Source organism: Arvicola amphibius, chromosome 12 (assembly GCF_903992535.2).
Source record: "Arvicola amphibius chromosome 12, mArvAmp1.2, whole genome shotgun sequence".
Classification (NCBI taxonomy): Eukaryota; Metazoa; Chordata; class Mammalia; order Rodentia; family Cricetidae; genus Arvicola; species Arvicola amphibius.
Window position 1 is genome coordinate 59,100,095 of NC_052058.2, and position 22,447 is coordinate 59,122,541.

The 22,447-nt window shown below is 40.1% G+C and overlaps 1 protein-coding gene across 2 annotated transcripts in view; it reads left to right on the forward strand.

The window, feature by feature from the left end:
* Dnm3 (dynamin 3) overlaps positions 1–22,447 on the forward strand; it is a 466,696-nt gene that overhangs the window by 104,891 nt on the left and 339,358 nt on the right. For both annotated transcript variants that reach the window (XM_038349305.2, XM_038349304.2), the window contains exons 3-4: positions 17,222–17,371; positions 18,548–18,751. In XM_038349305.2, the coding sequence (XP_038205233.1) occupies positions 17,222–17,371; positions 18,548–18,751 (354 nt within the window). The remainder of the gene's footprint in view (positions 1–17,221; positions 17,372–18,547; positions 18,752–22,447) is intronic.

Sequence of the window (22,447 nt, forward strand, 5' to 3'; positions counted from 1 at the left end):
TGAAAGAGTTTTAATGAAGGCGGCGTATGAGTGGACCCTTGCTGCGTTAGGTTTGGGTAGCACAGGTTATAACCATGATAATGATTATGGCCTTGCAGGGAAGCTGTTGGAATGACATTTTCTGTAGAGACCCCGAAATTATTTGCAAAGTTTTTAGTAAATGCTAGTTTGTACTTTCGTGTGTGTGGTGAAAAGGGCCATGGCCTTGGCTCAGTCATCCATTATCCTAGAAACGTGACATGGCCTCGAGGCTGGGACGCCTGACTCCCTCACATCTGTAAATGCCATGGTTTGAGGGCAGAGGAAGGAAGCAGCAGTGGAGAGCAGAGTGTGGAGAGATGAGGCTGGAAGCTAAGGATGGAGGCGCATGAGGGAGTGTAGATCACAGGATGTGGAGAGGAATGCCTTGCATTGAGAACCAGATGCTCACCTCTAAATCTTGGACCACTCTCTTGAACCTGCGACCTCCCTGAGATCAAAGCATTTGCAATTTAGATCCTTAACATGTGTGTTTGCAGTTTCCTTTTGTGAGCTAGGGACTTCTTAATTGTCTTCACTTGTTTATTATAAATTTGTTGAGGTCATGTCACTTGTCACTGGGTAGCTTCAGTACCTGAAGCAGACATGGCTGTTCTCTTGTACTCAACAGCAAACGAGGAAAAGAAACATTGGTTTTCCCAGGGAGGAACTGAGACCTGCAAAAGTTGAGATGACTTCCCAGATTGCAGGATGAAGAAACAGCATTTACAATCATGAGGTTGACTCTCTGATTGTGACTCATAAGCCTGAGTCACTGTAGAATACAGTTTAGGCTTGACTGACTCTATGAGAAAGGGGAAACCTACTATTGTTTGAAATTATTTATGTATGTATCAACTTATAGTTGGGAGAAAGACAATGTTAGTATTAAATAATAGTAATTATGTAATAGAGTGTATCTCCAAATGAGTTTTTCATATGATATCATATCTAGATGACTGGGCAGTTACTATATTGTTATTATCTTTTTCATTATTACCCATAAGATGCACATTAAAACATTCTATTTCTTTCTATGAATATATGTATAAGTGTGTGTTTGTCTTTGTACTGGTTCATGCAGAGGCTGGAGGGTGTGTCAGAGCCCTTGGAGCTAGAATTACAGGAATCTGTGAGCTGTCTGATGTGGGTGCTGGGAACCAAACTTGGGTCACCTACAAAAGTTGTTTATGTATTGAGCTGCCATTTCATCCCAAGACATATTTTCTACAGACTTTCCAGGTTAAGTGCCCTTCTCTTTATCCTTTTTCCACAACTCCCATAATTTTTTGTATTATGCAAAAGTTATTGGTTACTTTCCGTGCTGGAACCTCCTTTAAAAGAGGTGAGTAAACTTATAGATTTTTCTACTAAATTTCCATCAAGAAAACTGGTGAGCATAATAGCTAAGGACAAATATCCATGCAAGCTGCATTGGAAAACAGTAACATAAATGTCAGATCTTGGCTTCAATTTGCTTTGTTCTGTTTGTGCCTTATTGGTGTTAGTAGCATCAACTAACCTGATGATGGAATATATATGGCTGTGTTAGATACTGGGTGTCTTTGCAAGAATGTCTTGGAATAAAAAAAAAATAAAACCAACAAAACAAACCAGGAACAAAAAAAGCCCCAATGACCATGTAAGGGAGACTTTATAATGTTATAAATTTATTTATTTCTATTTAGATATTTTGTATATTAATAGATAGGTCCCACTGAGCTTTCTTTAATCTTTGCCAATTCTCAGCTTTTCATTTTATTTAACAAAACCTTTCAAGAAATGGTTCAGTAGATCTGAGTCACAGATAATTTTGCCATTTATGAAACAAAGATACTTGTCAAAATAAGTGTTTTGCATTTTAATTTTATTCAGTCAATTAAAATATGCTCAAGAATTTACAAGATAAAATATTTTTATTCTTTTGGAGTTTTTTCTTACAAAAAATGTACTCTCATTATCAAGGTATTTTACCTTGACTAGCTAGATATTATATGGGGCACAATTGATGATATATATTTTTGTAAGACCCCCAACAATACTGACATGATGGCTCTACTAAGAGTTTAGAGGAAGTATAAGGATCTCTAGGTTTCCTTTGGGATGCAGAGTCTCATGTAGCACAGGCTAGCCTCAAATTCTCTACGTAGCTAAAGACAATTTTGACATTCTGATTTTCCTGCTTCCACTTCCCAGTGCTAGAATCATAGACATGTGCCACCACACCATTCACGTGGTGGTTACAGCTAAACTCAGAGCTTCGTACATGCTAAGCCAGCACACGCTACCAATGAAGCTACCACAGACTAGGATATTTTTAAAATTCAGTGTATCTTTTAAAGCAAGCTTTTGTCAAAAAACTCTTTTATTATTTTAGCTAACCATGCTCTCTCTCTCTCTCTCACTCTCTTCCTCTCTCTGTACACACACACACACACACACACACACACACACACACACATCCATATATGTGTGTATAGCTTAGGTCAGAGAAGAAAAAAATTTCTGAGTGTCCTTATGGGCAAAAATTTAAAATTTGTTTTTATAAAACCTGAGAGGATGATTCTAAAATTCATTTGAAAATGCAAATTGGCTGAAACAGCTTTGTAAAACAACAGTAAAGTTGAAGAACTAATAATTGATTTCAAGACCAATAAAGCTATAATAATCAGTAGTATGACATTTGCAGATGGATACATAGGCTAAGGGAATAGAGTTAAAATGTACTTAGACAGATGTAGCTAGCTGCTATGCTATGAAGGTACAAAGGAGATATGGTAATCTTTTCAATAAATGATGCAGAAAAAAGACATTTACATGCAAAAAATGAACTTCCACCAATAATCACAACATTCACAAAAATCAACTTGGCTGTCTTTTTACCTAACAATAACTCCCAAGAATTTATCCTAAATGTATCTGAGAATCTTGTTAAGTATACTGAAAATCTATAGTTATTTAGATGAAATGCTGTCAACCTGTGTATAAAATAGAAAAATAGAAGTGTGTGTGTGTGTGTGTGTGTGTGTGTGTGTGTGAGAGAGAGAGAGAGAGAGAGAGAGAGAGAGAGAGAGAGAGGGTGGGAGGGAGGGAGGGAGGGAGGGAGGGAGGGCAACTTCTAGGCATGGTAGTGTATTCCTTCAGTTCAAGTACTTAGGGAGCAGAGACAGGTGACTCTCTGAGTTCTAGCCAAGGCTATATGGTAAGACTACCTTGTTTTCTGTATTCCAGCACTGCACACTCTTCCTCATTTTCTTTGAAAGTGGTTTTGATTGCATAGTTATAAACTTATGTCTCTGGTTGACTAGTGCTTGATCTCATTTTAAATTGATTTCTTGCATCTAGGACTTTGTGCTGAGATGATACTTTTACTTTACAAACATAATTTCTGTTGTATTTTCTGTCTAAAAATCAGACTCATTATCAGGAGAGTCTTATTTCACTTTTAATCACTCCACAGATCTTTACCCACCAGGTTACTCTCTGTTGTTAGGGAGCTGCATTGACTCATTTGCTGCTTCTGAATTTGCAAATTTGGTCATTCACAGATGGGACTGGAGTAACTCAGTCCCTCAGCACCTTCCTTTTGATGTTTCCAGTTTTGAAATTTAACTGATGATTAGGAAGAAGAGATAAAATCCACAGGAGCCAGAATCGACACAACATAGTCTACATTCTAAACCGCACAGATTCAGAGGCACTGGCCTTCCTTTGTGGCCTTCTGGTCTTAATTTAGACTTGGGTCACATGCCTTGTGTTAGCTTTTTCAGTGTAGAATAAAATAGAGCTAAAAATGGGAATAGGGCTTAAAAACCAAAGCATTATGTCTTGAGGAAAGGCTTGATAATTAAGAGCACTGGCTGCTCTTGTAGAGGACTGGAGTTTTGTTTCCAGCACCCATATGACGGATTGAGACCTGTAATTCCAGTTCCAGGGGACCCAGTGATCTGTTCTGGCCTCTGCGGGCACTACACTTTCATGGTGAGCTTATCCACATGCAAGTAAATCAGTCATTGTGCAGAAAATAGAAATAATTAACTCTTAAAAACTGCAAAACATTGGCAACTGCAAGAACCCATGGCTATAAACTTGGCAACAAGGGAAGAGGCATAAAAAATAAAAAGCAGAGAATTAGACAAAATATTTTATCACAAAAGTCACTGAAATAACAATAAATGCTTATATTATACATAGAACATTGTTATTTCTGAAGACTATACAATACACGCCCACTTTTAAATCAGTTCCAATGGTAATGTGAACTGGTTTTCTCTTTTCAGCATCTTTTAGTACAATTGAATATTCTCTTCCTGAAATTTACTCTATTTTTTAGACTTCCGTGGTGACAAATATTGCTTGTTTTCCCATTTGACCCCTCCATCATCTTTGCAAACACATGATCTGACCTTGAAGGTTGCACCTGCCCAAGATGCCTCTGGTTTCATTTCATATTCTCCCGTTGACAACCTTGACATTCTATGGCTTCAGTTAATCTGTGGCTCCCACAGTTATGGCTCTTGGGATAAAATGCCAACTCCTTTCTAATGAATTACTTAAAAGTCTACTTGGATATTTAAAAAATAACTCAGTCTTAATATACAAGAAGCCGCATTTGAGATTGTTTTCCCATTTACAAACCTCAAGCCTTGTCCCACATTTGTTGATTTGTTCACTGTTCTTACTGTTTATTCACCAATCCAACAAATATATACAGATTACACAGTCGATGTAGTTTACTGATGCCACTGGGGGATGACTGCCGATAAGACCATTAATGTTTCTAGTTTTCATGGAGCTTATATTGTAGTGGATGAAGACACCAAATAAAAATGAACAGACACATAAACAAAACCACTTCACATAATGACCATGTGTACCGAGAGAATATGTTGGATAAAGTGATGGAGTGTGACTTCATGTAGCCTGGCCAGGGACGCCTGTCTAAAGGATTAATGTTTTAGGATGAGAAACAAATGACAGAAAGGAACCACGTGTGCATAGGTCTGGAGGGAGAACATTCTTGGAGAAGAACTTGGAGAAGAGTCCCTGATCTTCAGATGCCGGGTTGAGAATGGATCAGGTGGAACAGGAGTGGGACCTAGGAAGACCAATTAGACTGTCCAGGAGGGAGGATGAGTGGCCTTAGAAGTTTGGTGGCAGGGGGAGATGAGAAAGTATTTGGGAGAGAGCTGAGGAAAAGGAATGCAAGCATGGCTCTGTTAGTGACTCAGATGTGGACACATTCAATGTTGGCTGGAGAGCAAAAACCCATGACTGATGAGGGGTTGGGGCAATGGGAGTCAGGAATTGAGTTTTATCTGGAGTCATTTTGAGAAGTTTATTAGTCCAGTAGAAAAGGCCAATCCTTAAAATTAGACACAGAAAAGTATGGAAGTCAAGGGAGAACTGAGGCTGGAGAAATGAATTTATCACACACACACACACACACACACACACACATATCCATACAAGCACACACACACACATGTCTGTGCATGGGTGTGTCATGTATACATTTTCAAGGCCCTGAGATTAGATGAGATCACCTGGAGGAAGGACAGTCATAGCAAAGGTGAGAAGAAGGTCAAGAGGAAAGCCTGGGAGCTGCTGTCTAAAAGTAGGAAACACACAAAAGTGTGAGATGTGGACAAGGATCTGGATTAGTCACCAAACAGGCCAAGTGGGGGTAATAGAGTCAGGGGAAGAGAATGTCTGGGGGGAAGAGGGGACAGTCCAGTCAGATGTTAAAGCTGGCAATGATTACTACATTCCTTGGTGTGCTGTTTCCAGTTTTAGTATTTGGAAGTTGATTTAGCTCTTGTGCTTTTCATGAATAATAGAAATAGGAAACAGAGTTGATTTCTGCTACATTTGTAAAGCTTCCTTGCGGGGGATGTATAAGAATAAGCTGTGGATTCTTAGCCTGTAGCTTCGCATAATTGAGAAGTGATATTCCGCAGCAATCCCTTACCTGTGTCTACAGAGACACTGAGCCCCGACATGCTGACTCAGCCCCACCCAGGCTCTAGATCCAGCTGACCCTTAGGAAACACAGCTGGCAAAGCGACAATTGAGTATTGAGGTGGCACTGTAATTAATCTGAATGCTATTCACCTGGCTTTGGTTCAGCCTTACCTCTCACGACTGAATTCATATCTCAATTTTCTCCCTGGCATCATCTGGCTCACTTTGGATCCTGAGTTCTGTTTCGATTTCCTACTTGCCCCATGAGAGTAGTAGGCCCCGGATATTGCACCCTAGTCCTCTGTGTCTGATCCCCGGTTCTCTCTTGGTTGAGACTTACCTTCTATGAAAGCTTGTCTCTCCTTACTCCCGCCCTGTGCCATTGTTTTCAATCCTCCTGTTGGGAAGTTTGCTTTTCACCCATTAATGACTTTCTGAGGTACTTTTGTATCTTTTGACTCCCCTTACCCATGCTAAACTTTTCTTTGTTTACCTCAGAAATACAACTGAGTTTTGCTTAGTGTCTGGGTCCTACACATCTAATTAACTCAGCATTCTAACCCCCTGCCTTCATGCCTGGGTAAAAACACTGCTTTTAAAACTGCCATTTCTCAGTGGTCCATGCAAAGCAGCTTCCTTTAACGGAGGAGGAATTCTGCGATGTTCACTAACTACGCTAGGCATTAGGGTAGGACAGAGGCGTACAATGTGGCCTCTGCCTTTGAGGAAATATGTTTGAAAGTATAGTCATACAAAGGCACTCTTTACATCCAGAAAACCAAGCTAATTGTCTTGTGACTGTTTCTAGTGTATGTGATACGTGCATTCTATTTTCATTGGCATTCTTTACTCATAAAACTGTGTAATCAGAATACTTCAAAACTAAGGCTACAGATAGAATCCCAAGGACCATAGTTTTCAGAATAAGGATTGCTGAGAGCTTGTGTACTGGCTCTCCGGAATTGCTGCCTGCTAGTTAACCCTGAGTAATTGAAACATACAAATGTTTTCCCCACAGAAGGGGCATATTGGAAACATTTAAATTCTTAGGGTCATGCTGTGCTTCTCTCGGATGATTGGAGTGGTGCCCAGGCGTAAACCGTCTCGTTCTCCCCCCACACAATTTGTCAGTTGTTTAACCTGGAGTCATTTGCTTTTTCATTTTCAGTCAATATGACAGTGCTAATTGTTGCACAGGGAACTAGAAGTGAAAGAGCCATCGCTCTGTCTCTGAGAATACTCTTCCCGTGATTATCATCGTACGCTCTGAAGCATATCCTATCGTTGCTCCAGGACAGGCTCCTCTGGCATTCAGGAAACAGGACCGGTATTTAAAGCTAAGGGTACTGCTCTGCGAAAATGAAGATGCAATGAGAATTTCTGTGAGGCAGGCCCTACTGCCCCAAGTTAGAATTGCAAGATGTGTCCCAGGCTCTCAGGCTCCTGTGCATACAGCCTTCATCTTTTATGTCAGCTCATGGCTAAGATGCTGAATGCACTGTCTGTTCAGATCGATCCCGGCATTGTTGGAGAAAAAGACCGTTTGTGTAACAGCCTTTGGCGTGAATAGAACACTGCGGAAGGAGCCGGAGAGCTCATCACTGGGAACTCTGCTTTTCTTTGAGAAAGAATGCATCTCGAAAATTACAAAAATGAGATTGTGCCTTGTAGACCTCCAAGCAAAAGAGTTTACCATTGTATACAAAAGTCGCAGAAGGCACACTTTTGCCAGGTCCCTAAAGTCTCTCTCTTTAGTGGCTCAAAAACCTGTTCTGTGGAGTTTAGCTTAGGGCAGCGTTAGAATTTCCTTCATGTCCAGACTTATATGAACCTTCTTTCCCTGAGTGGTGCAGTAGTTTGGTGATAACCCTCTCTGCACTGTTCACATACTTGTGTTTTGGACAGCAGGGAGGTAAACATTTTAGACTTTGCATTACTCACAAGAATTTCCTTGGGATTTGTGACATTTTATGCTGGCTGACATTCCCCTTTCCTAGCATCAGTGGGCAAGTGTACGAAAACGCTCACACCTCCTCTGCTTTCCACTCGCCAATGGTCTGCCTGCTAGGTGAAGACATCTCTTAACAGACCAGGCAGCCGGAGTTGCTGCTAGGTGAACTCAGCCCATGGCTATGAACTGCAGTCATGGGAACCGTGGTTTTTCTAATAAGAAAGCGGGAGGCGTGTCTGACAACCCTCACCAGGTGGTATATGAAGGGATGGCGACCTGTGAGTCTCTGAAGTAGAAGATGGATTATAGACAGCTTCTCTCTGACAACTTAGGCCTGCTAGTTTTAACTGAATATTCCAAACTGTAAAGCATCAATTATTTCCCATCTTGCAAGGTTTGGCTACACAGGAAAATTAAGTGTGTTATAAGCACCACCCCACTAGATTTCCTAGAATGCTAGGCAGATCTGAGCCCAGAGATCAGGTTAAGTACAAATTGACATTCTTGCTATGGTATTTTTTTTAAACCCTTTTAGAATCTTTCTATGGCTGGCTGGTATGTGTTCTCTCTCTCTCTCTCTCTCTCTCTCCTCTCTCTCTCTCTCTCTCTCTCTCTCTCTCTCTCTTCTCTCCTCTCTGTAATTTATGTTGTAGAAATAATATTATTGTACAAATAATAACCAATGAAAATATATGTAGACATAATTTAGTTTATTTAATTTTTGAGATTTATTTTTATTCTATGCCTATGAGTGCTTTGTCTGCATGTATGTATGTGCAACGCCAATGACTGTTAAGGTCAGAAAGGGGGCACTGGATCCCTTGGAACTATAGTCACAGATAGAGTTGTCATGTGTAAGCTGGGAGGTGAACCCTGGTTCTCTGCAAGAGCAATGTGTGTTCTTAACCACTGAGCCATCTCTCTAGTCCATTAAAAAGAAAATACATTTGTGTGTGTGTGTGTGTGTGTGTGTGTGTGTGTGTGTAGGTCAGAGGATAATTTGTGGGAGTAGGTGCTTTCCTTTTACCACGTGAATTCCAGGGTTATATTCCGGCCATCAGCCTTGGTGGCACTGAGCCTTATTGCTGACCCCAGGAATGTTTTTAAAGTCCTTGACTTCAGGCAAGCAGGACAAGTTCTCCCGGTCACAGGTGGGTGTCACACACCCCCATCACCTTCACTCCAACCTCTCCTGTTTCCTTCCTGCTCCATCACAGATGTGCTGGTGGGCTTGTCTTTTCCCCTCTGACCTCGGCTCGTCTCCTCCCTAAGACACGGCTTCAGCACCTGTCTCTTCTCATGCTCACCTCCTCACCTTTCCTGTGGGGCTGAATTACGCGCTGTCAGTTTGCTTGTGTTACAAAGAGCTCTTCTGACTTCACATTCTGCCCCAGCCGTCCTGCCAGGCCGCTTTCTCTTTTACCACACAACTCCTTAAAAGCTTAGCTGATCGTCATCTCTATGTTCTGGCTTCTCAGTTTTCTGTAAAATCTTGTTTCCTCCATTCATTCCTTTCTCCATACCTTTCTTTCACTTTCCAACTTCTTGAAGGGCTGAGTGCAAAGTCTACTTCCTTCAGGAAGTTCTCCTTCTGGAACTTGAGCTCACTTCTCTAGTGTGAGCCTTTGCTCTCTCAGGGCTTGCCCAAATGTAACGAGTTCTAGCTATATATGTATATATATTTATCCAGCTCAGACTTCTCCCTGCATGAAAGACTCCAGGAATGAAGCCTCTGAGGCATTTTCATGCTAATTAGAAAAAGCCTCCCCTTTTCCCCTGCAAGCACTCGACTGCCATCTTCTGGAAAGTTTGCAGAGTCGACACACATTAGATTAAACAGAACAGACAGCATTGGTATAAATAACACGTGGCTGGATCAGGTGTTCCTGTGCTGGGGTGGGTGTGCAGCTCAGTAAGTCTCCACCCAAACTCCTGCCTTCTGCCTCCTTCCGCATCCTGTCACAACCCCTTTCTTTCAGTCTCTTCTACTTGAGAATTATTCTGATTTCTGAGGTTAAATCCTGTGAAGCTATTGTCGCCACCTCTTCCCGCAGCCCTGCTTAAACCCATCAGCAGATCAGATCTTATTTATTTTTCCTTCTAAGTATATTAGAATTCAACCATTTCTTTTTTTCTATCAGGACACATTTATCAAGACACATTTTCTATCAAGACACATTTATCAAGACACATCCCCGCCTACCATTTACCTCCCCCTCCCCCCTCCACTCCTCCTCCCTCTCCTGTCCGAAGAGCAGTAGGGGTTCCCTGCCCTGTGGGAAGTCCAAGGTCCTCCCCCCTCCATCCAGGTCTAGAAAGGTGAGCATCCAAACAGGCTAGCCCCCCTCCCCCCAAAGCCAGTATATATAGTAGGATCAAAATCCAGTGTCATTGTCCTTGGCTTCTCAGCAGCCCTCATTGTCTGCCATGTTCAACCATTTCTTAACACCTCACTTCAGCGCCTCTGCTTCAAGCCCCTTCAGCTATGACTTGGATTATTCTAGCATCAGCTTCTTCTGGCTCTCCATTGTCTGTCCTTAACACAGCAGCCAGTGTTAATAAGCATTTCAAACACATCACGTTTTCTTTCTAACCTTGTCCTCTGTATCACTTGGGGTGAAAATAAAAGTCCATAAAATGGCTCTCCATCATCCAAGCCTGTCCCCATCTCTAGCTATATTGGCCTTCTACACCTCCTCAGCAAGCCCAGCATGCTTATTATACCAAAGACGCCTTACTCAAAGAAACACTACTTCCAAATCTTTTACATTCTCTGGCACCCTCTGTCATTTTATTGTCTCTGTACCCCCCTTATCATCTGGCATGCACGCATTGCTACTATGTAACTTAATTAGATATTAACCTTCTGAGCCACGAGACTTTTCTTGTCCTCTATTAAGCCTTAGTTTCTTCAAGTAGATTTTGATGAAGCTTTGCCAAATAACTAAGTACATAGAGACGTCCTCAAATCCATTTGCGGGACACAGAGGTTTTCCTTGATTCTGCACACATAGACTCTCCAAGTTCCATGATAAAAGTGTTTTCAGGAGTCCAGGAGCTAATATAAATCTAATTGAAAATCTCATCGGCTTGGCAATCTTCTTGAAGGACATCAGTTAGGTCCCTGCAGAGACAGCAAGTAGGTGCCATCTAGTGGCAACAAAGGAAACCCCCATTTGTGCTCCTCACATTTTTGTCATTACATTCTTATTAATTTAACATTGACAATTTGACACCATCTATTATAAACATACTCAATCCTTTTTGCTCTCTTTGTTCCCGCGTACACCGAAAGACACCGTTCTTCTCAACCAGCCCCTGTGTTCTCACACCCTACTTCCACACGCAGGTCTTGTGCAGTCACCGTACTGCTGTGTTTCATGATTCCATCAGCCATGTCATAGCCAGAAGACAGTGCTTTTCAAATCATTTTTATTTACTTGGAATTTATTTTGGTGTAAAGTAACGAGGAATAGGTGTTTGTGTGTGTGTGTGTGTGTGTGTGTGTGTGTGTGTGAATAGACAAGCCTGCTTTTATTTTTTTTCCTCCCTTCCTCTCCCCTCACCTTCTACCCTCTCTCATAGTCCCCATGCTTCCAATTTACTCAGGAGATCTTGTCTTTTTCTACTTCCCATGTAGATTAGATCCATGCATGTCTCCTTTAGGCTTCTCATTATTGTTTAGGTTCTCTGGGATTGTGAATTGCAGGCTAGTTTTCTTTGCTTTATCTCTAAAAGAGTGAATAATTTTATATTTGTCTTTCTGGGTCTGAGTTACCTCACTCAATATAATATTTTCTAGCTCCATCCATTTGCCTGCAAATTTCAAGATGGCATTAATTTTTTTCTCCGTTGTGGAAATGTACCACATTTTCCTTATCCATTCTTCAGTCAAGGGGCATCTGGGTTGTTTCCAGGTTCTGGCTATGACAAACAATGCTGCTATGAACACAGTTGAACACATGTCCTTGTGGTATGATTGAGCATTCTTTTGATATATACCCAAAAGTGGTATTACTGGGTCTTGAGGAAGGTTGTCTCCTAATTTTCTGAGAAATCGCCATACTTATATCCAAAGGGTCTGGACCAGTTTGCACTCCCACCAGCAATGCAGAAGTGTTCCCATTTACCCCACATCCTTTCCCACATAAGTCATCATTGTTTTTGATATTGGACATTTTTATAGGTGCAAGATGGAATCTCAGAATTGTTTTGATTTACATTTCTCTGATGGCTAAGGATGTTGAGCATTTTTAAAGGTGTCTTTCAGTCATTTTAGATTCATCTATTGAGAGTTCTCTGTTTAGGTCTATATCCGTTTTTTATTGGATTATTTGTTCTTTCGATGACCAATTTCTTGAGTTCTTTGTATATTTTGGAGATCAGTCCTCTGTACGATGTGGGGTTAGTGAAGATCTTTCCCCATTTTGTAGGCTGCTGTTTTGTCTTGTTGACCATGTTCTTTGCTTCACAGAAGATTTCAGTTTCAGGAGGTCTCATTTATTAATTGTTGTTCTCAGTGTCTGTGCTGCTGGGATTATATTTAGGAAGTGATCTCCTGTGCCAATGAGTTCAAATGTTCTTCCCACTTTCTCTTCTATGAGGTTCACTGTGGATGGCTTTATGTTGAGGTCTTTGATCCATTTGGACTTGAGTTTTGTCCATGGGGATAGATATGGATCTAGTTGCATTCTTCTACATGTTGATATTCAGTTATGCCAGCACCATTTGTTGAATATGCTTTCTTTTTTCCATTTTATAGTTTTTGCTTCTTCGTCAAAAATCAGGTGTTCATAGGTGTGTGAATTGATATCAGAGTTTTTAATTTGGTTCCATTAATCCTTCTGTCTATTTTTATGACAATACCATGCTGTTTTCAGTACTGTAGTTCTGTAGTAGAGTTTGAATTCAGGGATTGTGATGCCTCCAGAAGTTCCTTTATTGTAGAGGATTGTTTTGGCTACCCTGGGTTTTTTGCTTTTCCATATGAAGTTGAGTATTGTTCTTTTGAGGTCTTTGAAGAATTTTGCTGGGATTTTGATGGTCATTGCATTGAATTTGTATATTGCTTTTGATAAGATTGCCATTTTTACTATGCTAATTCTACTTACCCAAGAGCATGGGAGATCTTTCCATTTTCTGGTGTTTTCTTCAATTTCTTTCTTCAAAGATTTAAAGTTCTTGTCATACAAGTCTTCCACTTGTTTGGTTAGAGTTACTCTGAAACAATTTATGCTATTTGTGGCTATTGTGAAGGGTGATGTTCCTCTGATTTCTTTATAAGCCCATTTATCATCTGTGTAAAGGAAGGCTACTGATTTTTTTGAGTTAATCTTGTATCCTGCTACATTACTGAAAGCGTTTATGAGTTGTGGAAGTTCCTTGGTAGAATTTTTGGGGTCACTTATGTAAACTATCATATCATCAGCAAATGGTGAGGGTCTGACTTCTTTTTCAATCTGTATCCCCTTAGTCTCCTTTTGTTGTCTTATTGCTTTACATAGAACCTCTGGAAGTATATTGAATAGATACGGAGAAAGTGGACAAGCTTGTCTTGCTCCTGGTTTCAGTGAGATTGCTTTGAGTTTTCTCAATTTAGTTTAATTCTGGTTGTACATTGCCTTTATTAAAATTAGGTATATTCCTGTATCCCTGCTATCTCCAAGACCCTTATCACAAAGGAATGTTATGTTTTATCAAAGACTTTTTCAGCATCTAATGAGATGGTTTTTATTTTTCAACTTGTTTATATGGTGGATTATGTTGACAGATTTTCATATGTTGAACCATCCCTGCATCTGTGGGATAAAGCCAACTTGATCATGGTGGATGATGGTTCTGATGTGTTCTTGGATTCAATTTGCCAGTATTTTATTTAGTATTTTTGCATTAATGTTCATGAGTAAGATTGGTCTATAATTCTCTCTCTTAGTAATGTCTTTGTGTGGTTTGGGTATCAGGGTAATTGTAGCCCCATAAAAAGAATTTGGCAATGTTCCTTCTGTTTCCATTGTGTGGAACAATTTGAGGAGTATTGGTATTAGTTCTTCGTTGAAAGTCTAGTAGAATTCTGCACTGAAACCATCTCGTCCTGGGTGTTTTTTTTGTTGTTGTTGTTGGTTGGGAGACTTTTGATGACAGTTTCTGTTTCTTTAGCAGTTATAGGTCTATTTAGTTTGCTTATCTGGTCTTGATTTAATTTTGGTAAGTGATATTTATTCAGAAAGTTGTCCATTTCCAATTTTTTGGAGTACAGGTTTTCGAAATATGACCTAACAATTCTCTGGATTTCCTCCATGGAAGGATAATTTATGCTTTTTAAGAACTTCCCAGGCCTCCAGCTGTCAAGGACTTTCCTCCCTGCTTTCTGTGACATGCTCTCGGTCTTACAGGTGTGAGACAGTTTTTCCATTTAGGGCCAAACACTCATCCTGCCATTTATTCTCTGCACGTCACCAGTTATCCTGCTCAAGTTTATTAACAGGTGAAAATGTGGCCGCATCAGAGAAGCTATGAACTTTCTGACAGTAGTAATTGAGATAGCTGCCAGTCTTCGAGTCCATCTTCAGTGGCCATATTGACCTGGAAATAAGCAGTTGCATTTCTTTTTAATTTACTTCCTTCCCACTTCTCCACTGAGTTTGGGAATCAAATTCAGGGCCTTGCCTTGCTCAACATCCATACACATCACCAAGATGGATCCTGAGCCCTTTCTAATATTAATTTTAATTTATTCTTTTGAGATCTGATTACTTTTTTCCTGTACATTGGCCTTATACTTACTTTTGAACCCTCACATTCTGGCAAGTTGAATGGATCTTCTGGTGAATTATATTCTGAAATCAAAGGTAGGTGGTAGAGTAAAACTATAGGAAAAACAGGTCAGATATTGAAATGATCTCTCTAGGGCAGACCCCTCAAGTCTGATGAACCAATCTTGTATGTACACCAGCACCAAAAGTGATCTCTCTAGGGCAGACCCCTCAAGTCTGATGAACCAATCTTGTATGTACACCAGCACCAAAAGTGATCTCTCTAGGGCAGACCCCTCAAGTCTGATGAACCAATCTTGTATGTACACCAGCACCAAAAGGATGGGCCATCAGAGTTTGCTCAGTATGTTGCAAAGAGTGGGACTGGTTGTTGTATGGAGAACCTGAGAAGAAGGGAGAAACTGTGTCTGTATGTCTTGATAGGAAAGACAGCAATTCTGCTAGTCTGTGACTGTCACTTTAGCGTTTGGAAAGCTTGGTCATTTCAGAACATCGGTGCCTTGAAGCAGAACTCTAGTCTGCTGCAGGAGTCTTTGTCCTTTTCATTCCCATTGCTGGGTGGAGTTAGAAGATGCCCGTCTGCTGGCAGAAGACTGGAGCAGTGGTCACAGAAGCAAGAGCAGGTGATGGGATTCTCAGGAAGGAGGTGACCTCTAGGTGTGGACACTCAGATTAATCCCTGGTCTTTTTGTTTGCAGCACTAGAAAGCAATGGTGGAAGCGATGGAATAAGATAAGGAAGCTGCTTTTCTGCCAGAATAAAGAATTATTTTCCCATTAGAATTGTTTTTTTAAACCCTCAAATAAGAGGTCACATATTTAGTTCACCATCAGTGAATGGGTCCAGGCAGAAATTTCTGCCAGGGATTTGGTGACATAATTAAGATTCGGATTTCTTTCTGCGGCGAGCGAGCCCCGACCAGCGGGGAAAGATCACCACTGACACAGGATTCTTCTCTGATCACACTTTAATGAAGCGCTGCTTGGTTGAGGGAGAGCTGGAAGCAGGGGGCCCCGAGCCGGGCTGGGTGGCGGCTTATATACAGGAGGACGGGGCGTGTCTACTGATTAGGTGACGTGGCAGAAAAGGATTGGTGGAAACCTGTTGCTAGGCAGATGTGGCGCGAAAAGTTCGCGCCACATACTTGTTTACTTTAGCCCTCGGCGCCATCTTGTAATGGCGAAATGTAAGTGCGGCCGCCACATCTTTCCTCTTCCTCTATGGCATGAAATTCTTCCCACTCTTAAGTACTCTGTTCCTACACCACCTTCAATCCTTTCCCACTTCTCCATCTCTGCATGTCCTAGCATTTACAGTGCGGACAGCACCTCCTCCACCAAGCCTGTGTTAACTTGGTGGTGTAATCTGTGGCTCCTCAAATCAACGCTAAGGTGCTGATGAAGAGGAGCTGTGCTCTAAAACAATGCATCCCTTGGCTGTGGCTGATTTTATTGGGTGAATTTCCAATGTCTTTGGCTAGGAATTTGGAAAGACTGCTGGTCCTTGCTTCACTATCCATTGGGACCAAGGTGCTCATCCTTACTGTATGTTTGATGGAGCAGTTCTTCAGCTTGGAGAAATCAAAATGTCTGCCAAAAATTGTTTTCTAGTATGACTATTGTAAAGTTTTGTTTTCATAGATATCTCTAGAAGTGGTCATCTAATTTGATAGTGTAGCAGTTAGGAGGTAGTGGTATGCCTCTTCTAATTTGGGTACTTAGGAGGCCAAGGCAGTAGTTTGAGACGAGCCTGGGCTACATAGCAAATTCCAGACCAGCCGGGACTATACAGCCAGGCATTGCCTCAATACATACATACATACATACATACATACATACATACATACATACATACATACATAAAGACAAAATGCCAATCAACCAATTAACTAAACAACTCCTCCACTTTTTTGGGTTATTTTTATAGTTAAGATTCTTTCTTCTGCCTGTGTAGCAATTTTTGATTTCAGGCAAATATTTTTGATCTAATACTTTGTCAATCTATTTTTTCTTGAGAAAATTTCTACTTATGCAAGTTTATATGATATTTTGAATAGTTTGTTGCCAAATCTAAAACCCTGCATTTTAAAGAATTCAGCAAATGCTCTTTCCAAGCACCCTAGCTTCTGAAGATGTGTTTGCGTGGCAGAGCCCTCCATCTTAGCGAGATGGTGATGCTGAAGAGGAGAGCAGTGCAGTGTCAGTAGGCGGGTGTGCGCATGCCCCAGACCTACAGTCTTTCCCGGGCACCATTTTATTTTCTGTTTTATCATTTGAGCAACCACAATAATTTTTTATTGTTTGGTAGGCTTGTTGGCTTAAAGACCTTTATGGGACTTAATTCTTATCTGAAACATAGAAAATTTGATATATTTAGAGAATCATCAGTATTGGTAGCTGCTCAGTTGTTTTGATAGCTGAGGAACAACGTTGGTATTTTGATTTATTCTTAAATAAAATATTGGTTCCTTGATGTAATCCTGACATAAATGCATGAATATCTTTGTTTGTTTTAGAATATGCTGAGTTTCTGCACTGCAAAGGAAAAAAATTTACAGATTTTGATGAAGTTCGCCATGAGATTGAAGCAGAAACAGACCGAGTGACGGGAATGAATAAGGGCATTTCCCCTATACCCATCAACCTACGAGTCTACTCTCCACACGGTAAGCATAATGTTTAAATTTGAATGATACTCCTCAACAATTCTTCCCTAGACAAATTTTCATTCATTATAGAACATGCAAACAGTTTGGGCCTCTGGGCTGTTTGGGTCGTGGGACCTCTGGTACAATTCAAAGAACTAAGACTATTTAGAGAGCGGCAGGAGGGGCTGATAACATCATAATTGACTTGGGAACTGAGAAAAATGTCTTTTAAAAAATTCTAAACTTTCAAAGATCAGAAAGTGGGCACATAAAAACTTACTTTATTATTATTATTGTCTTTAATCTTTGCCAAAACTTTTAGAGGTATGTGGTTGATCCTTCCCTGTTGATCTCCCTGTAGCCATTTTATATTTTTATTAATTTTACTCCTGAGGATCCAAGTGTGATTTTTTTTTTTTTTTTGGTTTTTCGAGACAGGGTTTCTCTGCAGCTTTTTTAGAGCCTGTCCTGGAACTAGCTCTTGTAGACCAGGCTGGCCTCGAACTCACAGAGATCCTCCTGCCTCTGCCTCCCGAGTGCTGGGATTAAAGGCGTGCGCCACCACCGCCCGGCCCAAGTGTGATTTTTATCCCGAGACAGTCAGCATAAATTCCCATAAGGACTTGCTACCCTCATCTAGGAGACAGTAGTCGGGTTGGACTGGAGGCACCTTGCCACTGACTGCTGGTACAGCCTGCTCACTCCACCCCGAAGCTCTGCAAATGGCTCACAGCTTTCCCGTAGGCTAAGTGGCTAACCTTCTGCAAATAGCATATGATGCTTCCGAAGGGGAAGGGCAACTGTTACCCTGAGAATTTTTGTACCACTTGAAGGCGATGCACAAGATAGGCAGAGAGCATATGCACGTATTGTTCGGTGTTTTAATTATAGCTGCCTCGTTATGACAGTGAGGGATGGCAGCTCTCTCAGCACACTGCCAGGCATGTAAATCAATGCCTTCCAGATTATGTTAAGATGATCATTTGCCTTAGCTCAATCATGTAAAAATAGAGAAAACGAGCAACCCCTTTGCATATTCAATGCTTTTCCTTCTCACTTGTGATGGAGTCATTCACATACACAACACGTAAAGCTGAGCTAAGTGGCAGATGATGCAGCCACCTGGGTAGTCTTTAGACAACCTTGTGGGTATATTTTGGTATCTGTAAGACTCTCCCATTCTTCCCCACACAGTGTTAAATCTAACGCTTATCGACTTACCTGGAATAACAAAAGTGCCCGTGGGAGACCAGCCCCCAGATATTGAGCATCAGATCAGAGATATGATCATGCAGTTCATCACGAGGGAGAACTGTCTGGTCTTGGCTGTCACCCCGGCCAACACCGATCTTGCCAACTCGGATGCACTGAAGCTAGCTAAAGAAGTTGATCCTCAAGGTGAGTGTGTGACCATTATGATGAGAAAGAATCATTGCAAGGTGGCAAGACCTTTGGTCATGTTTATAGGTAGCCCAAACTCTAATGACTTAATATCATAAAATTCAACAAGGTCAATGTTGGTAAATATTTTATATTTCAGGTGCTGAAAGAAGAATAATTAGGGACTACAGACAAATGCCACATGATTAAAAATGACATTAAATGAAATCCAAGAACACAGACACTTTCAAACCTCATTGAGTGCTTAGTTAATAAAATAAATTTCTGCACTAGCAGAATTCCATTTACTTATTATAAGAGTTACCCAAATGTCACAATTAGAATACTTTCTGTTGTCTTTTGTTTACTATTTCTTGAAAATAGAAAAAGTTTAAAAAACAAACATACATTATTCAGTCTGTATTTATTTTATATATATATATATATATATATATATATATATATATATATATATAAATAAAATCAGGGACTTTTTGTTATATGTATGTTAGAGTCCAGAAACAGCTCTTCCTTCTGATGATGTTTTAATTTTACCTTTCTCTGAGTTAAGAAATGACAATCTTTCTTCAAAGGCCTTATTGGAACACCTTGGTGTGTGAGTGTGTGTGTGTGTGTTTGTAAAGAAATAAAAACTCTCAGCTGTGTGCTCTCAGCACAGAGGTGTATGGTCCTCAACTCTAGGACTTCCAGCTTTTATTATGATTAATTGCCCACATTTATTTATTCTCATCATTTTTAGTTTTACTATTTCTTATTCTCTCCTTTTGAACTGTTTCTCTTCTAACATTCATTTCTCAGTCTTTTTTTTGTTTTACACATTTGCATTATTTAGCAACTAGATTCTAACCTCTAATTAATTTTTCATTTATGCTAGAATTTTTGAAGTTTCAAGAGCACTTTCTTATTTTATGAATGTTATTTTTATGTTTTACAGATAGCATCCTCCTTTTGGTTTCATGAGTGCAATGATTAAGGATTTTAATTAGAACTTTTCAGATTCTTCTTTTATAATGCAATTAATCTCAGAGTGCGTTATTTTCTGGTTGCTTTGGTCTCTGTCTTGGATACTAGAGACCTCTGTCAAATCCGTGATGGCTTTCTATTTCTTGTTCACTGATGGGAGTGGAACACCGAACATGTGCAGGATTGGAATCTGGTAGTTAGTAAGCTTGACATACAGCAATTGGGCTGTGACCGGGCCGTTTTTGTTGGTAGAATTTCTGAGCTGCTAGAATTGATATTTTCTCTTGAGATGGTCTAAGGTGGGCCATATGCCCAATATATTTGAAGCCAAAAGGAAGAGTTGCCACGGCTGTGTTTTGCTTAGAAGGCATTGTCAAGCACTTCTGCCTTACATTCTTTCTGGATGATCCATGAGCCTTAGGGGAGTAATAAAATCCATTTTGTTAATGTTTGCCTTTTGACTGGAGTGCTTAATTTATTTAAATTCAGTACCATTAGTCATAGCCTTGAATCTACATCTGTTATTTTGTCTTTTTATGTTATATCCTATGTCTTCGATGCTCTGGTAATGTTCAAAGCCCAGTGTATCACTTTGGTTTCTTGTCATTCACTTACCTGTTGTTAAAGTTATTTTCTTAGTGATTACTCTAAGAATACTCTTAACACTGACTAAATGATGGCAACTTTGTTTGGATCAATGTCACCCTAATTTTAACAGTACACTGAATTCTGCTAATTTTTGATAGCAATACTAGTCTTTTCTAGGCACTTCAGATGCTGTACATTATATACCTACCAAAATAAATATATAACTGTTCCTTTATAGGTGTCTTTCAAATAAAATATGTAATAAAGTGTTATAAATAAGCAACAAAACAAACTTATATTGGCTATCCAACTAGTAGTTATCCTTTCCATTTATTTAGCTATGAGGATTTGAGTTAGTATCTTCCCTAAGGACTACAATGTACTGTGGAGGGTCTTCTAGGAAGAGATTCACTCTTTGTTCATTTGGGAGTGTCTCACACTTTTTAACTTTGAAAGAGCATTCTCAGTTGACATTTTTTTTTATTATTCTATAACTGTGATTTCTCCCTAACTGTGGTCAAAACTCAGCTGTGCTTCTTCTAAGAGTCAACAAGCACTGTAGATATGTTATTTTCACTATTTTTATGAAACTCTCTTCATCTCTGAACAGTGGTACTGACTAGTTTAATGTCAGCATGGTACAATTGAAAGAAAGAGATCATAGTTGAGAATTTGCTTCCATAAGTAGAGCATTTTCTTAATTAGTGATGGGGAAGACCCATTTCATTGTTGGTGGTGCCACTCCTAGGATGGTGGTCCTGGATTCTGTAAAAAAAAAAAAAAAAAAAAAACCAAACCAAACCAAACAAACAAACAAACAAATCAGGCTGAGCAAGTCAGGGGAAGCAAACCAGTAAGCAGCACTCTTCCATGGCCTCTGTATCAGCTCCTGCTTTCATATTCCTGCCCTGTGTGAGTTCCTGTCTGACTTCCTCTGATGATGAATAGTGATTGGAAGCATAATCCAAATAAACCTTTTTCTTCCTAATTTGCCTTTGCTCGTGGTGTTTCACCACAGTGTTGTAACCCTAACTAAGACATGGTTTGATTTTATGTGTATAGCTATGGGTGTTAGTGAATTTGCTTAAAGTTTTCTGGGCCTCTTCGATATGTAAATACATATTTTCCATTTTAGAAATTATTTAGACATTTCTTCAACTCTTTCCCCCACTTTTTCCTTTACTTCTTTTGAGACTCCCTAACATTATGCATCTGTTGGTGGTGTGCTTGAGAATGCCCATAGATTTCTGACCCTCTGTCTCTCTTGACTCTCCCTCAAACTGGAAGGAAATATCTCAAGTGACCTATATTCATGTTTGTTGATTCTTTAGTCTATTCACATTGGCTATTGAATCTCTGTACTAAAATTTTTTAATGATAATTATTCAGAATTTTGCTAATCAGAGTTTCTATTTGATTCCTCTTAAGTGGCCCTATTACCTATCACATAGGCAAAAACCAGGAATTGAATTTTTAATTTGCGCTTTTGTTTTTTGTTTTCAGAGAACCAGAAATCTGAAAATATTATCATCTAGAATATCTGTCTTCTATCTGGTCTTTAGATAACAGATCATATAGACAGAGGACTCAAGGAAAGTCATTCCAAAGTTTTGTCCCACACTTCTGGTCAGAGGGCCACTCACTCTTGCCTCTGCTATTCATCCTGCTGGCTCCTTTCTCTGTTTCATTTCCCAACTTAGCCTGGTGTAGGTGGTGGTGGTGGTGGGAGGTGATGGGATGGCGATGGCACGTCACAGACACCAAGTTCACTGAGTCTTGCATTTCTCCTTAGCCAGTCATTTGGATGATATCTAGGATGACGATTAACTTTTAGCAAAGAAACCACTATTAGTGTTTGCACATAAATTACCAACTAAAGAATGAAGTACAAACACATCCTTTTAATATTGGCTTTGCAGTACCCCTGTCATTGTGCCCTGTCCACACGTTCTGCTGGAGGCTTAGATCAGTAGCAGAGAACTCGACCAGCATACATTAGGCCTTGGGTTCAACTCCCAGCTACACACACACACACACACACACACACACACACACACACACAAATTCCCTCTATTAATATTCGGCAAAATGCCTTATCACACTTTCTATTAGCTCTCCAAATATGATTCCCTTTGTCCTTTG